Source organism: Larus michahellis, chromosome 5 (genome assembly GCF_964199755.1).
Source record: "Larus michahellis chromosome 5, bLarMic1.1, whole genome shotgun sequence".
In the NCBI taxonomy this organism is placed as follows: Eukaryota; Metazoa; Chordata; class Aves; order Charadriiformes; family Laridae; genus Larus; species Larus michahellis.
The window spans coordinates 14353676-14370807 of NC_133900.1; the positions used below are offsets into that span (position 1 = coordinate 14353676).

A 17132-nucleotide genomic window follows, 5' to 3' on the forward strand; every position below is an offset into this window, starting at 1 on the left:
AACTGACTTCTGGCAAAGGGGTGAAAAGAGCACTCGGGGGCAGTAAAGTGGCTCAAGCCTTGGAACATGCTTTGGTTCATGAGAGCTAGAATCATTAGCCTCTATGAGCAAAACCCCACCTAAGAGCAGATCCTTGAGGATTTTGTCATTGATTGAACTGGGACCAGGATTTCATTGTAATTACTAATTATGGCAAATGTGCAACAGTTGTGCTTCTCCTTAGAGCTGAACTGTTTGATTCTGGGTTTTTTTTTTTGCCAGTGATAAGAGCTGGTTGCTTCACTTTCCCAGCTTTTCAGCATGGGAAGGAGGGCTCATAAATCCCTGTGCTACTTGCTTTTAAAATGTGTGACTTAAAAAGTAGTATTTGGCTGATGAGGATGGTTGCGTGGAAGGAGCATTCAAGCAAATTAATGGTGAGTTCTGCATTACTTTCCTCTTCAGCCCCTCAGGCACTGCTTGCTGACCTAAGTGCATTAAATAACTGCATAAAATATTTGTGGATTACCTCTCAGGTACAGTAGAAACACCTAATATAAAAAAAGGGACTTACAGCAGAAAAGGTTCTTTCTGTAAAGTGCTAGTACTATGTCAGCGGTAATACAGGCATTCTCATCTCATGTTGACACGATAGTAATTTCTGTTTATAGATACTTCTTTGGGGTACCTTTTTTTTTCTTTTTGCAGAGTAGCTCTCTTCTGCTTCTAGTCTAGCTGGTCTCCAGAGAGCTGTGACAGTCGGTAAAAGATATATGAGCCTAGAAAACAAGTTCACAGAACTGGTGGCTTCATAAGTACAACTGAAAAGAAACCGTTAAAATTTGAGGCCATGCCTACTAAGAAGTCTGAGGAAAAGCTGGTTTTTATTCAGAAAAAAACCACCATTTGGGAAAAGCGTGTGGAGGATTTTTGTCTTATCAGAAGTCAGTTTTCTCTAGCAGCGTTAGCTGACCAACTGAATACCCCAAACCAAGTTATACACGTACTGGTGTCTGGGCCCATCCTCCAAAGCAGAACAGGAACATACTTGGTAGGATTTCAACATCAGGATTTGACCCACAGGCTCCTGGAAAAAAAAAAAAAAAAGTAAATAAAAATGCTGAGGTGTTCCACAAAAGGAGAGGAAAAAATACTTTGATCAGCTGCACCTGTAACTCTTGGTAACTGGCTAAGCAGCCTGATTGCCACCTGAGTTATGTTAGAATGACAGCTGGTATGCGTTATCTTCTGGCCTGCCTGGTTTCCTTCAGAAAGAAACTCTGCTGCAGAGACGCTGGTGACCAGGAGAACTTCCCTGCAGTGAAGATGCAGTCTGAGACAGACTGACAGGAAGGTAGCTGAAGACTAACAGCACAATCCTGTTATTTTATCTCCTTGGTGTTTTTCTTATATCTTTACAGGAGGCTTCCACCTAACACCCAGGAAAGGTTATTACTATTTCTCATCTACAGAAATAAACTATAGAAAGTGGTAGTGGGGCAGATACAATGACTTGCTCCACATTTGTATCTGCACAGGCTGTTCAGGGGCTAATGTTCAACAGCTGTTCCAAAAAAAACACCCCCACCCCAAAAAAAAACAACCCTAAACCCCCAAACCTACCCAGCCTCTGCCCCCAACCTAAGCCTTACCTACATCTAAGACTACAATTAGGGCAAAAAAGCCTCAGCTGCTATTTAGCTCTGAAAGCACCTAAACTTAGCTTTCATTGTTAAAGGTTTTCCAGATTCAAAGTGAGACTGAACCGTAGTACGCAGTTTGACCAGTTTAGCCTGATCTGAATGAAGAACACGTCAGTGGTAAGTGATTGGGCTGCTCAGCAAAGGTATTGGTTGCTACTCTTTTCTTCCAGATCAAAGGAGCAGAGGAGGAGGGAAGAAGCTAAAAGAAGAGTTGATGACATAGTCTTTCATACTGCAGACCACTGGTTAGTGAACTCCAGGATACAGGTGAGCCAAGTTAAGTTTCTTTTTTAAAGGACCTGTTTCCAGCCCATAACTTGCACTTTATAAAGTGTGCCTATATTACTTGATATTTGGCTATGTAGGATGGGCAAACTTGTTGAGGAAAATGCATAAACAGCTAGTAAGATTAAAATCCATTTTCTACTAGCCCTAGGCAGCTTCTCAGTGTGTGTGCTGGTCACAAATGTGGTTCTGAGGTGCCTACGGTTATGAGCTATGTAGGGACCTCAGCAACCTAACACAATTCTGGACTCTGCCCTAGAGGTAAGACTACAAAAAGATACTTTTTTTAAACCAATTTTTCTGTCTTTATGCATTGTGTAATGCTTTTTCTCACATTCAAACATGACAGCATCGGTAATGCTATTGCTATGACCAACTTCATAAAATTAAATGAACAAGTAGAAGGTGCAGGCCTGAGGAAATCCCTCTTTTCAGTAGTAAAAGTAGCAATTTTCTAGATGCTCAGTAAATGGTCATCAAAAAGATAATAAAAATGGTAGAACTAAAAAAGGTTAGTAATGATAACTGAAAAGTTGTCTCTTGACTCCAGGATAGGTTGGCACATTCAGAGTGACTCCTTCATTTTCAGTATGTGTCCTCCAATTCAGAACTTTAAAAACCCACTGGTTTAGGATTATACTGACTGTTGCAGACTATTGAGTTACAATGGCATAATGAGGTAGCTGACTGTGTGCTCTTATCTCTAGTACATTTGAAGTGAAACAAAGGTATTTTAGTCTAACACATTGTACTTGCCATTTTAACAGTCTAAGAGGGTGTGCAAGAGCAGTTAGGGAAGCTCAGCTGATGAGCAGTAATTTATTAAACCACAGTAACTTACCATGTGGTATTATCTACAGCCTAAATTTTGTGTCTAATTCTTTCTCTGATGCTGCTCTTGAATGTGTGTGTTTTAGCAGCAGTTGCTCTCTGTGCTTTCATGGTGGCTAGTAACATTTGTGAATACCTTGTGAAGAAAGGTCTGGGCTAGAAACTGCAGTACCAGAAAACTTTTTTGGTGGTCGAGCGGTTAACAGCATTAGCATTTACACATTTGACTGGTCTGAGATTAATGGGTGAAATTCATAACCCCTCTAGAGTCTCATTTGCATCTTCCGTGTTAATTCAGCTCTTCTGCGTTAATAATGAGTAGTTCCACAGCTAAACCCACATGAAAATGGCCCAAGTGGAAGCTACCACTCAAGTCCAGTGGCAGATCTTATATGATATTGGACTGGGGAAGCTGGTGAGGTGGAGAGCTGTGGAGTATGTGGGGAGACTTTAAAAGTGCAGGTGGACGTGCTATTCTACTGTGTCATTTTCTTTAAAACATTACTACTCATGTTGTAGCTTTAATTAAGGAAAAAGTTGGTTGCTAAACAGAGCATCTTTGAGTGCATGGTGAAGCACAAATTGAACCACACAAACTACTAACCAGCTTAGGTTATTTTTAAGATGGCATTGATGAATTCTTCTGAGCTGTTCTCCCCCCCACCCCCAATTCTTGTGTTACTCTAAAGCTGACATTACTATGGTTTCCCTAACGTGGTAGCTGAAGGCCTGCCTGAAATCTTGCTTTAATCATCTGATTTTTAGTGATTCAGCATACCTAAGTAGCAGAAATAGTAATGTAACAGACTGCTACATGTGTTTCCAGGGGACTACGGGTCTTTTAATGGCACCTTTTTTAACACAAAGGAAATTAAACATTTCCTTTGCATGGAGCGTGTTTCCATCAAAACCGCGTTAAGAATCCCTCTGTAAGAACTGGAGATGAAAACCGAAGCAAAGACAGCTGAAGTTAGGGCCGGAATCGCCCCAATAGCCTCTAATATCGCAACACAATGGGGCACATCCCTAACTCACTTCCAAAAAATGCTGCCTATTGTGCATGCTGATGAGGTGATTTACTACCCCCTCCGCTTATCACCTAGACGTCCCCGTTCAAACGCAGTGCCGGGAGGGGACGCACAGCGATGCGTACGGCGCCCGGGGGCCGGCCTGCGCTCCGGATCGACACCCATCGGCACCGCTCCCTCCCCACCCCCGCAGACCGGAGCCGGCTGCGGGGCCCCGGGGCCGGGTCAGGGCTGAGGGGGGCCGCCAGCGCCCCGGTGCGGCCCGGCGGGCCCCGCCGAGCATGCCCAGAGCGCGTCCCGCCGGCCGGTGGGGCCGGGGAGTGGAGAGGGGCGCCCGCTGCCGCCCCGCTCTTAAAGGCAAAGGCAGGAGCCCCCCGGGGTGTGCTAGAAAGACTCCCCGCAAACCGGGGGAGAGAGACCCGCAGAGCCCAAGGAAGGCTTTGGAACAGTCGGTGCTGCTACAGGCGCGCTCTCTTTTCTCACCTGATGGCAGTTTTCTTCTGTTCAAATGTATTAGAAAGGTGTGGTGGGTTTCAAAAGGTAGCTGTGTCTTGGGCTGGTTGAATGGTGAGCTTGTCCTTGCTTAGTAAGATGTAAAAATCACTTAAATTCGTGCAGGATTTTTATTCTTGCACCCATAAATAAGTCACTATCTTATCTTCACTATTCTTAACCTTATCACTAGGAAACAAGTATTGGCCTGTAACCTAATCTTTCTGCGTTTGTGACTTTGTCATCCTCTGTATATTGACACAGCCTTTTCCCTCAGCAGACTTTCTCCCTTTTGTGAGAAGGATTTTGAATGCAGTAGTTAGGATGTTGCCTGTCTCAAAGGACAGGTGAGCAAGGCCTGAAGAGTTGCCTGACTCTTGGACGTGGGCCAAGAAAGAAGCTCGAAGCATCTGATAGCATAGTTGCCTCAGCCTGGGTTCTGACGAGATATAGTCCCTTAGGAAAGAGCTCTAAAAGCTAAGGCCTTTAAGGTTTCTTTAATTATTTCTTTTTTCCCCTCAGGATCCTAACTATGTGGCAAAAATCACGTTATCACTTTGTATATAAGATGGCTTTACCATGTCAGTAGGTTGTACAAGGAGCAGCTAAAAAGAATAAGATGCTCAGTAGTATGGGAAGCCTCGTTGGGGAAGGTGTCACTGAGATAATGGGAGACTTTAATGGGGCCTAGAGATGAGCAATTTGTTAGAGAAGGTCATTTGAAAAGTATAGGCAGCCTGTTTTGAAAGACACTGGACAGAGAAGTCTTCATACCACAAGAAGCTGTTGAAGGCACAGCAATTTGGAGATTGGGAAGAGTTTGGTAAGGATGGTTGATTTTTGGCAACAAATTAAGCTAGAAGCTTTGAATCAGATAGGATGGTTGAACAGAGGAAGAATATAAAATTTAGGTGTTCTTACAGGTTAGAAGAATGTTCTGGGTTCTGAATGGGATCATGGGATGAAGGGGAGGGATGTGCCTCAGTCATAAGGACAAAATGGGAGAAACAGGGAGGAGTAAAGAACTGGATGAGGTAATTTGGGGAAGAGAGATGGCCTCTAAGCTTAAAAGGTTTATCAGTTAGATATTCTCTCTTATTATATTATGGGGTGACAAATTCAGTCAGCTGAAATGTTTGAGATGTAAAGCAAGAAAGTGTTAAGACTTCCCTTGCATCCTAAAATGTTCTCATCTTTTTAGCATCTTCCAGCGTTTTCTTGGTGTGGTTTGTGAGTGATGTTTTAATTTTGGTTTTGTTTTTTTTTGTTGTGTATTTTGGAACCTGTAGTATCTAGCTCCAGCTAACTTGTTGGACCTTATTCTTTTTAATGATATACAGACACTGAGAGCATAAAGCAGGACCTTTGGTAAAAGACCATCTGTTGTGAAGATCTCCAACAATGTCAGCAATGGAGGATGATAGTGTTCATATTTATATATTCTCCACTGAAGAGTGTGATGAGCTCTCAACATTTTTAAGAAATTGATTAAAAGCTATGGAAGGGAGGGAAGTAGGTGGGGGTCAGACTTGACCCTGCTTCCTTGATTAGTATACCCTGTTGTGCAGCAGAAGTAATTATGTCTCTGTGATATCACAGCTGTGGGGACTGGTGGGCTGTATGAATGATATAAACCTGATAAGCCCTGAACAGGAGAGTTCCTGACATATTTTCTGCATTACTCTTCTCCACTGAACAGACTTTCTTTTTTTACACTAGAAGATCAGAAAGACATTCCACACTGCTGCTTCCTATCTCAGCTCCACTGAGGTAGCTTCTACAATGCTTTTTTCTCTTGGAAAGCTGTACTTGAGTACCTTCTTGGCCCTCTTCCCAATTGTTTTGCTACTCAGCTGATTATTTAAAAGCCACTGATTTCACTTTTTTTGACCATGTAAATGAGACAATCCCAGTACCTCTCTCCTGAGTTGACTTGATACAGCTCTTGCAGGGTTCATGAGACAGCCAGAATGTTTTGTTTCTGATGGCCACTGGTTTTGCCACTTTGGAGTAGAGGCCACCTAACTTAATGGTTATTGAGACCAAGAAGGCTTACCTGTTTTCTCATTAGTTGCCATTTAATACATTAGAATAAATAAAACCTCCCAAGTATAATAAAGATTTTCAAGAAAACTCAACAAAAACATCTTAAATTTGATAGGCCTTGCACAAGTCAGCTGCCTTGCTGGACCTCTTTTCTAATAGTCATTCACTTTGATTTTTTCCTTTTATCCTCTGCTTGCTGACCTTCACAAGACTAAGTGGGAGATCCATACCTTCTCTGGCCAGGCAGGGAATATTTACTCTTAAGGCTTCTGCCAGCTTCCATTGATTTGGCCCGTGCAAAATCTGCCCCGTGTACAAAATATGGGAAAAGTATTCCTCCCTTTGCCTTAAGAACACTTCTGCTTCTCTCTTCCCCACTTTCTTCTTTGCTACAAAAATGTGGGGGGTTTTGTGGGACGTATACAAAGGGATAAACAGATTCACTCAAATGCCTTCTAGTATATTCTTCCATTTTCAGAGCCTCAATTCTTCATTCATACAGTTGCTTTTCAAGCATACAGAGAGGCAAACCCCCTGCCCCACAACTCCTTCATTTTGTTTGCTTGTTCCTCCAGTTGGGGGAAAAGAGGTGTGCGAGAGCTTGTTGCATGGGACCGATACTCCCTCTGCAGGCAAGAAGAGCATGCTACTCTTTGCCAAGAGCCACCATGACCTCTCTGCAGCGTTGAGTGCCTTAGGTCTTGAATAACGCTGATGGAATCAACGGGTGTTTCTTAGTGTACAGTGGTATCTGTCTCAAAATCTCAATGAGAATAAGAGTAACACGAAGTCAAATTATATGGGTACCTCGTGAATTTTACTTCCATGAAATAGGAAACTTTAGGGCAAGCAGCCAACGTATATGAGGGGGTATATGAGTAAGCCGTATGCTTACTGGTAAAAGACAATTGTACAAAGGAAGCATGCATGCAGGTTAGCAAGAAAAGCAATTAAATCCTGTGGCCACATCATTTACACATCAGGTGTGTGTTGGTGATAATGGTTTGCTGGAAACAACAGCCTTAAAATTCTACATCTAGTTTTGTTATTGAACTACCGTGTGCTGCTGTTGGAGGCAGAGTCCATATCCCCAACTGAAAAGTGGAGGTAATGATCCTTTGCAAATGTCTAAGAAAAGCCTAAGTCTAAGAAAAAAGACAGCAAACTTTCAGTGCATGCATTTTGTTGGGGTTAAAAATACAGTCACTCTTCCACCTGCTCTTTAGTTATCTTATAGCTTCATTTAGTTTGTAAAATCCTCAGGGTAGGAACCATATTGAGGAAAGAAGAGTGAGGGACTAAAACACCAACCATGGCTTTGGAATGATTAGTGAGTGCTTTCTGTTAGGAAGTAGCTCATAAACCAGTAGGAATTTTAAAAATAAGTATTTGGAGGTTAAAGAATTCTGGATATTGGAAGGGTGTTTTCGGTGAAGAGTCTTAGTAGCTAAAAAAGCAGAATGGAATATTTGTATTCTGTAGACTACTCCCATAAAAACAGACATGGATATCACATGTAGGAAACAGTAAATGCTCATGTTACAATACTTTCACAGGACCATTAGGTTGGGAGGGTCCTCTTGAGATCATCTAGTCCAACCTCACCGCTCAAACAGGATCAGCTACAGGGGATTGTTCAGGCAACCTCTCTAGGCAACCTGTGCCAGTGTTTGACCATCCTAAAAGCAAAAAAAAAACCTGTTTTCTTGTGCTCAGATGGAATTTTCTAGTGGTTTTTTTGTGTTTTGGGTTTTTGATTGGTTTGTTTTTAATTTGTGCCCATTGCCTCTTATTCTGTCAGTGGGCACTGTTGAGAATTGTCTGGCTCCTTCAACTTCATTCCTGCCTATCAGACATTTATACAAATGGATAAGATCCCCCCAAGCCTTTTAGCTTCCAGGCTAGACAGTCTCAGCTCTTTCAGCCTCTCCTTATATGACAGATGCTTCAGTCCCTTAATTGTCTTTCTGGCCAGATCTTTCTTGTACTAGGGAGCCCTGAACGAGACGCAGCACTCCAGATGCAGCTTCACCAGTGCTGAGTAGAGGTGTAGGATCACCTCCCTAGACCTGCTGGCAGCAGTGTTCCTAATGTTGGCTGCCTTGGCTGTGAGGGTGCATTGCTGGCTTGTGGTCAGCTTCTTGTCTACCAGGATCCCAAGGTCCTTCTTGGCAAAGCTGCTTTCCAGCTGGTAGGCCCCCAGGATGTGCTGATGCATGGAGTTAATCCTCCCTAGATGCAGGACTTTGCATTTTGCGCTTCATGAGATTCCTCTCAGCCCACTTCTCCAGCCTGTCAAGGTAGTACTTCTGAAAGATGGCACAACCACCTGGTGTATCAGCCACTCCTTCCAGTTTTATGTCATCTGCAAACTTGTTGAAGGTGCACTCAGCTTTCTTGTTGAGGGTGCATTCCTCAGGTTTGGTTTTTTTTTTTGTGGAAATGCAAGCTGCTTCCTTCCAGGCATTACCTCTTCTCCTTTCTTCCTACTCAAGAAGTTTTCTGCTGCTCTGTGTGATTTTTTTTCACTATTGTTAGTCTACTTCTTATGGACAAATAACTTGCAACTTACTGTAAACTACAAACTTGAAAACACTGGGTGGCCTTAGTGCTGCTGAAATGTAGGGACTAGAAACAGTATTTTCATCAAACTGTGCCAGCAGGGGTTGAGGAGACAAGACTTTATTCCTAGTATCTTAAAAGACAAATAACCTCTTCCTCTGTGCTGTTTGTATGATGGGGAAGTGCCAATGCAAGAAGATATTCCCTACAGGAGGGGACTGGCCACATGACTTTATGCTCAGCAGGCAGTGGTGACAGCAGGCTGACTTGCAGCCCAAACCCTTCTGCCTGCCAGTAGGTGAGGGCTGATTCCTGAGGACATACAGCATGGTGAAGCATAGCTGAATGCCATGTGAAATTCATCACACCAGGCAGGTGAAGTCTGCTAGAAGCTTAATCTCCACAGACTCCTCCTTCCCTTACCTTAATGTGTTTCTTTTCCATAGGAATGCCAGATCTCAGAAACACCATGTTTTCTTGTCTCCCAATTGCCCTTCTAGTCTATCTCGCCCTTCTCTAAGCTGTTAAGGTATTGCAAAGAGGGCACAGTTGGCATCAGTACCACAAACATCCACTTCTGTGCCTGCCTTCCTCCTGCTGTATTTCCGGTAAGGTGCTATGTGAGAGAGAGAGATGAGTTTGGTAAATGCACAGTCCTATATGGTAGATGAGCTCCTTGGGATCTTGCCAGTTCTTGGGGTCCAAAGCAGTCTCAGTATTACTCTAGTGTTTTAACAGAAAACTAGCTAGTGAATTGAGAAACCAGAATTGATTTCCCTGAGGAATTTGCCACCTTGCAGGTGCAGCAGAAACTCTGCCTCTCAACGTATGTGTAACAAGGTGTTTAAGAACTTAGACACACTTTCATTTAGCAAACAGCTGTGGCTTAAAATGCTATTGCCTTGCTACTTAACTAAGCTGCAAGACTTCACACTGAAGCAGATAAGGAGGCCAAATGCATTCTGTTTTGCCAGTTTGGGGTGGAAACAGTTAGCTTCTCCAGGAGGATGGTAAAGTCTTAAACCAGGGCAGGTGTTTGCTAATGAGCATGTGCCTAAACTTTCAATTAGCCAGTGACTAACAAATGTTAAGTGGAAGCAAAATGACAGAGGGAGTGCTCTGCATCTCACTCTGATTTAACTTAAACCATTCTTAGGATGGGGTAAAGCTATTGATTTGAATGCATTTAAATGGAGAATGGAAAATGGTGCAAAAAGATCAGGATTGGAGCAGATATTTATCACTTTCATTTTTTTATTTCCACATTTGTAACTGTAATAGCCCTGAGCTAAGTGTTTCAGTCCCCAGTTGACTAAACAAATTCTTCTCATCAGTTCAGAAGTTGCTTAGTATTTTATGTTGTAAAATATTAATTTGTTTTTTCTATATTTAATCTGTACTGGGTAAGATGTTGCTGGTTCAGGTCGGGGGGAGAAATTCTGCATTTCAACTATCTGTAGACTTAAGTCTAATAGTCCTAGGCTCAAGTGAGGTTTTTAGCAAAATATGTGTACAGAAAAGGGGTGTGAAAAAGGTAGGTATAGTGAATTATGGAATTGAAAAGCCAACTACACTTATGGTAAGATAAGAACCACAAGACCTCCTTGATAAACCTGAAGAGGCATCCCATAGTATCCAAGTAGCAACAGAAAGATGTGGACACTAACGTAACCCCTCTCCAGTCCTATAGGCAATGTATTTTTGGCCTGCAAAGTCTAGCATTATGTATCAGCATGAGTTTAAGGCTAGCCTCTTTAAGAATTTATTTATTTATTTTTAATTGCAATTAGAAGCTACATCACCTTTCCTAGGTAGTGTGCTATACTAACATCTGAAAAATATAAACACCACGGTTCTTCTGAAGTATAACATGTTAAATCTGCATGGCAACTAGAAGCACCTTGTGTTGAAACTATTATAAAATTGTTATGGCTAGTTTGTTTGCCAGGATTTGGATGAGATTCTGAGAAAACCAGTTGTGGTTTAGCTAAGAGATGCAGGATATATTGCATTCCTCCTTCCTGATGCCTCTCCATTCTGAGGCTGTGAGATTGTAGTGGAATCCTCATGAACTTGGTCTTGAACGTTCACAATTCAATATGCTCTCTGTTCACAGGCATGGCATAGGCAGCTAAAGAGTTGGGAGACCACTGCCAGTGATTTCAAGGGTTGCAAAAAGAGTTTTCGTCTAGGTTGCTGTAATAGTTCACTGACTGTGGCTCTTTGATTTTAAGAAGGAAGAGGTTACAAACTTTGGGAAAGGAGAACTTGGTTGCCTCTTACAAAAGCTAAAGCCTGTCTGTCGTTTAGGATCCACGGCTTATGCAACTCCACCTCCCACTCTGTAATTGTCTGTTATCTGTCCCAAGGTAATAATCATCAGATAGTAATGACTTCTGATCATTTTTATTGGCCTTTGTGAAACTGGGTGGTGGCCTCACCAGTCACTAATTTGTCATTAATTATTATTATTATTACAAATCCATTACTTAATGTTATTTGTTTACCGAGCACTTGCAAACATGGATGATGGTATCCATGAGTTGTCATCCTATGGATTTGTTCATCCCTTGTGTCTGCCTCTCAAATGCTTTAGAGCAAAGAGAAGTTTGTAATTAAATCTTGTTTGCAGGATTGATTCATAGTTACTGCTGAGCGTAGAAATATTGACATCAATTAAAATAGGAAAGAGGAGGACTTTAGCCCATTGAGGATATCCCTTCAAGAGGTGTGGGAGAGAGGGTAATTTCAATGAAAAGCCATTTGCCTCATATTAGATATTGAAAATACAGAGGCTATGGGCAAATATCTCCTATGTGCAATAGGAAATTAATCTGAAGATAGGAGGACCATTAAAGAGAGCCTGTGGGGCCTGAATAACTTTAGTCTGCCTGCTCAGGGACTCACAGCTGACATGGCCATCACTTTGGTAGGCTGTACGTTAAACAGAGGTGGCCTAATACCACAGTTTGGTTTAGGGCCCAAGAACTGGTTAAAATGGTCCCATTTTTCCACTCAGTACACTTAAAAAAAATAATAAAAATCTGATCCTGGGAACAGAACTCTTTAAAGTTTCAAAGAATAAAGCAAGGGTGTCAGCTAATTTTTAAGTTTCTGTTTAGCAACCTTCTCAAGTGTTTGTTACATTACATAAAGATAGTTTGGATGCTAGACACCCTGCAAAGGTTTTAAGAATGTTACATCATTTATTACTGTGTAAAATCTTATTTACTCAATTTGTTTCATTTTTCTCATGTGTAAGTGAAGAAAATATTTACTTTGTTCAAAAGTGGTTTCTGAGGCTGAACTTAATTCATATGTGTAACTAGGTTTGGTGTTTGGAAGGTGCCATATGATCATTACTTATTAATAGCAGGACCTGCAGAAGCAATGCATTATTTATATTATGTTATCTGTGGAAGACTTGCAACTATTTTCTTGTGTTTGGACTAGAAATGTTCAAAAGTATGGTCAGCTGACTTTCATTCTTTTTCCTACTATACCACCAAACATGTAGCGGAAGATTGTTTTTAAAATGGCATTATGTCCTTAGTCATCTTCCTTAAGCCAATGTATAGAAGAAAGTAAAGTTAGGACTGATGTGTCTTTGATTTCAATGTGATGGCTGGATACGACCTATTGACTAGGACAATATGTGCAGCAATGCAATTAGCCAGGATAGGTATGAAGAACCAAGTTGTTCCTATATAATTTCCAGGCACGGGATTAGAAACTCTTCAAAACTAGAGTATATAAAGTTTCTCCCTGATAATTTGTTCAACCATTGGGATTTCTTTCACTGCAAAACAGGCTTAAAGCTTGGCCCACAAAACTCTTAGGCAAACTGTTGGGATGTCTGTCGAAGCCAAGGTCACCCTCAGAGAGATTTAGTGCTGCTCTATTGCTTGCCAGTCCCCATGGCCCTTTCAAAGAGCTGTGTTCCCGTAGCATCTTTGCTGCAGCCACCTCAACTCCCCTAAAGGGGGTTTCAAATGATGGAGGGGGAAAAAAACCCACACAGCATATTGTAAATTAATGCTGACAATGTCAACGTTAATTTATGCCAGAAATGCATGAGGAATAAAGGGTGGAAAGAGTGATGATGCAGAATGCAGTATTTTCTACATCCTCTTCTCTTAGAGCACCTGAAGAAGGGCTGCCACAGCAGCGGTGGATCGTAGCAGAGAGCCGGTACTCTTTCCATTTCCGAAATGGCTACTTTGCGGCCTCCTGCACAGATAGGAGCTTTTGGACGTGCAGAAAGCCTCTGCTCACAAAGCTGGCCTAGCTCAACACAATTGCCATTAGAGTGTATTTAAAAAATATTTAAGAAGGGTTTAGCACTGCAACTCTTATTAGTTAAAAAAGTTCTGTTGCTAGTTCCAGGCACATCAGAATTGAGGTTTGTGAGCAATAGTAAAGAATGCCCCTGATGTATTTGGTTATCATCACTAATGCTCTACAAGTCTCTAAAACCAGCATAATCTGTAAAACTGAAGGAAAAGACAGGACCTAAGTATTCTGAGGGAATTCTGACTCTGGTACTCTTTATCATGAGTAAGTGTAAGATAGCTGTTTGGTTCATCTCCACCCCCAAAAATCTCCACCCTGTTTCTATCAGTTACACACTTTGGTTTTTACTTCTGGATTAAAAATAAGTAAATCTCTCCATGAAAATGGAGTATTTTAGCTGTATTGTGAGATGATAAACCAGTTGAAGTCAGGAGTCTATTTTGTTTCAGTAGAAGTATATTCTGTGCATGTGGTTTTAAAACTTGGGTTTGCACGTGCGTGCTAGTGAATGTGAGATTCTCATATATATAATCTTTTAAATCTTATTTGGTTTTTTTCTGTAGAAAAGAGAATCGTGACTGTAAAATGGATATAATATTATTTTAAACCATTCTAACTTGAGGTGGTTAAGAGTGTAAGTTGATTGTTTAAAAGATTTAGGTTGCAAATCTGCTGTTTTGTGTTTTCCTAGACAGTTTATTTAAAAAAAAAAAAAAAGTATTTTGAAGTTAGGGTAAATAATGATGTGATAAAATGATGAGTCAGGTTGTCAAAAGCAAAAAACTTCTAACGGGTATACATGCTAGAATAATGCATTTTTTTTAAAATTTTGCAACATCTGACTCATGATTTCGATTATGTATTCTGCTAAGTTCAAAGTTTCCTTACACAAAGAGAGAGCTATATGAAACAACCGTGCTTCAAACCATTGTACTTCAATTGTAGTAACAGGTTTTAGAGTTTAAATCATTAACAACCTCTGTGTGAACTTTTATCCAAATGACTGCAAGTCACAAAGGGAGCACTTCTCTTTCACGAAGTACCATTTGTGCTTTAGTGAGACCAAATCCCTCTTCTATTTTTTTTTCCCCCACCTTCATGTCTGTCTTTGAAGAAAGATGTGTGATTTGTGAAGTAATGAAAGTATGTATCAGTTAATGAAAACTGCTATCCTGGTTTCATAATGCACGCTGGAATTGCTTCAGGGTAAAGCTTCATATACCTGCATTACAGCAGGAAAAAAAAAAAAGTAAATTTCAGAAGTCCAGATTGCTGTGTGCACTGTAGGAGTATCATGTAGCAGTTAAATCAGCCATTAGGGGTGACCTAATCGTGATTTCCTCCCCCCCCCCACGACACACACGCACTTCTCAAGGAGTTGTGATTTTCATGGTGCTTGCATTCTTTTCACTTTTTAAAACCTACACTGGAAACTGTAGGGATACTGATACTGGAACAGCATATCCACATGCTAACTTGTCCACCTTCCTTTCTTGCTTATTTTGTACAGTTAATTTGGCGAGGAGGGAGTTGTATCTAACCCCCCCATACTGAAGTTCAGTTCCTCCGGCCCCAGTGCTTTGTGGACGAACCGCAGAACACACCTATGGGGTTTAGCTTTGCACTACTACAGTTTGTCTTTCCTAACGCAGGAAGGCAAAACGTCTCAATTTAAAAAAAGGTGGTTGGTATTATTTTCTTTCCCACCAGAAATAAGGGAGTTGCCGTGCGAATGGGATACCCACAGATCCCCCCCCTTTTTTTTAATTTTTTTTAATTTTTTTTTTTTTTTTTTTTTTTTTTTTTTTAGAGATCGAATTAGGAGCGGGCGCAGGAGCGGGGCAGCGCATCCTCCGCCTGAGCCCCGCCGGCGCGCAGCGCCGCGCCGCGCCCGGAGCGCCGCGGGGGGAGCGGGGGCACCTTCCCCTCTGCTCTGCCCGGCCGCGCGTGTCCGTGTCTCTGTGTGTGTGTGTGCACGCGTGTGCCCGCCCGCCGGGCTGTGCGTGTGTGTGTGTGTGTGTCTGTGTGTGTGTCCCTGCCTGCCTCTCGCCGCCTGCCCGCCCGCGGGCGAGCCGTGAGCGCCGCCGCCGCTGCCCTTTGATCCCGCCGTTAGTGTTAGTTAGGGGCCGGGAGGCGAGCGGGGCGCAGCCCTCGCCACCGCCGCGCCAGCCCTCGCCCCGGCACGGCGCCCCGCTCGCCCGCCGGGAAACACATCCCCGGCCGCTGAGGGATACTGCGACCGGGGACAAGCCAGGTGCACGACCGGGTTGGGGGGGGTGGGGGGGGGGGGAGAGGAAAAAGAAAGAGAGAGGGGGAGAGGGAGCCCTTCGCGGTGGCTCCGGGAAAACCGGCTTCAGCCCCATTTCCCCCAGCGAAGAGGGAAAACCCGCCCCGGTTAGCAGCTCCCCCGGGGGCCCCGGCTTTGTGCCTGTCTGTGCCCCCCCCCTCCCGATCTTATTTGATCTCCCGTTAAACCAAGGAGGAGAATGTGAAAAAAGGGGGAAAATGCCCAGGAGGAAGCAGGAGCAGCCCAAGCGCCTCTCTTCACGTAAGTGCCCCCTCTTTTTGCCATTTTCTCCTTCCTCCTCTCCCCGTCTCCTTCCCCTCTGCAGCCGCCTCCGTCGTTTCGTGCATTAGTTTAGGGTTACAGAGGTGAAACTGACAAAGACACAGCCTGGGTTATTCCTCTTTTAGGTCTGAGCTAAGGCAGCCATGTTGGTGATGAACAGCCTTGTGCCCTTTTAATTTTTCCTCTCTCTCTCCTTTCCCCCCTTCTTTCTTCGCGTCTCTCGCCCTTTCCTCCCTCTCCCTCCCCTCGCCCGTGATTGTGCATTTGTGCTGGGGTGGGGGTGTGTGTGTGTGGGTTTCTCTTTGGGGCCGGAGGGAGGGGGGGTCTGTTTTATTGGGGTGGGGAGGGGGGCTAGCACCGGAGGGGAGGGCGGCGAGAGGGGAAGCGGCTGCTGGCGTCTTGTGCGGAACCAGCCGAGAGGTCCGTCCCCGGCTAAAGGTTGCGGCGGGGCTGGGCGGCCCGGGAGCGGGGGGGAGGCGGGCAGCGGCCGTGGCGGGGGCCGGCGCGGCGGCGGCGGGGGCACCCCACACCGACCCCACCGCCACCCCGCAGGGGGCCCGGGCCGCCGGCGGCGGCGGGGGAGGGGGGCGGCGGGGAGGCAGACCGTGGCAGGCGAGGTCCCTGCAGAGCAGGGAGAGGCGTCGGCGGGCTCGGGGCTCCTCCTGGCCGCAGTGAAATGAAGGGTCAGGCGAGACTCGGGCTTCGGCGGCGCTGCCCCAGACGAGAGCAGCAGAGCACAGGGCTAAAGTGCATCCCGATCCTCCGCCTGCGGGCACCCCCTGCGCACGCACACACAGGCACACACATCCCCGGCACGGCTCACCCTGCCCTGCTCCTTCTCGCTCCCTGCTTTCCACCCTCCCTGCCTATTTTCTCCCCTCTTCGCAAAACAGTTAACTTTTCTCCCGCTCGCTCTCCCCCCTCCCCTTGTATTAAGCGCTCGGCAGCTATTGAGAGAGAGGCGGAGGGGAAGGGAAGGGACCTAAAAATACCCTGCCCCTGCTTGGCCCCAGGGTTGGTTTAAGGCGAACGGGGGGTGGATGGAGGGGTCATCTGTCTGTCTCCGGCACATATGCTGGGAGCGTGCCTGCAGCCCCTCCGCGCCGGGCTCGGGGCAGGGCGAGAGCTGAGCCGCCGGTGCCGGAGCCGGGCTCGGTCACCGGGAGTTCACCGGGGCGGCCCCGGCCCCTGCCCGGGGGGCGCCGCCGCTGCGGGCGGAGCGCGGCCCGTCCCCGTCCGCCCCCCACCCCCATCCGCTATGCGGGCGAAGGCGCTGGGGCAGCGCTCCCTCCCCTATTCCCCCCACGACCTTCCAGCACCGGCGCACGGGTCGGGGATGGGGGG

The 17132-nt window shown here is 44.7% G+C and overlaps 1 protein-coding gene across 6 annotated transcripts in view; it reads left to right on the top strand.

Annotated features, from left to right (window-relative positions):
- Positions 1-303: 303 nt before the first annotated feature.
- Positions 304-17132, top strand: part of ZNF827 (zinc finger protein 827) — a 126406-nt gene continuing 109577 nt past the window's right edge. For 4 of the 6 annotated variants that reach the window (XR_012587220.1, XR_012587221.1, XR_012587222.1 and 1 more), the window contains exon 1: positions 15003-15767. Coding sequence is in view for 3 of the 6 variants with exons in the window: in XM_074588854.1 (XP_074444955.1) it covers positions 15725-15767 (43 nt within the window). In the remaining 3 variants the exon portion in view is untranslated. Of the gene's footprint in view, positions 417-1852; positions 1950-14703; positions 15768-17132 lie in introns of those variants that run through there. The other 2 variants (XM_074588851.1, XM_074588853.1) reach the window with 2 other exon arrangements.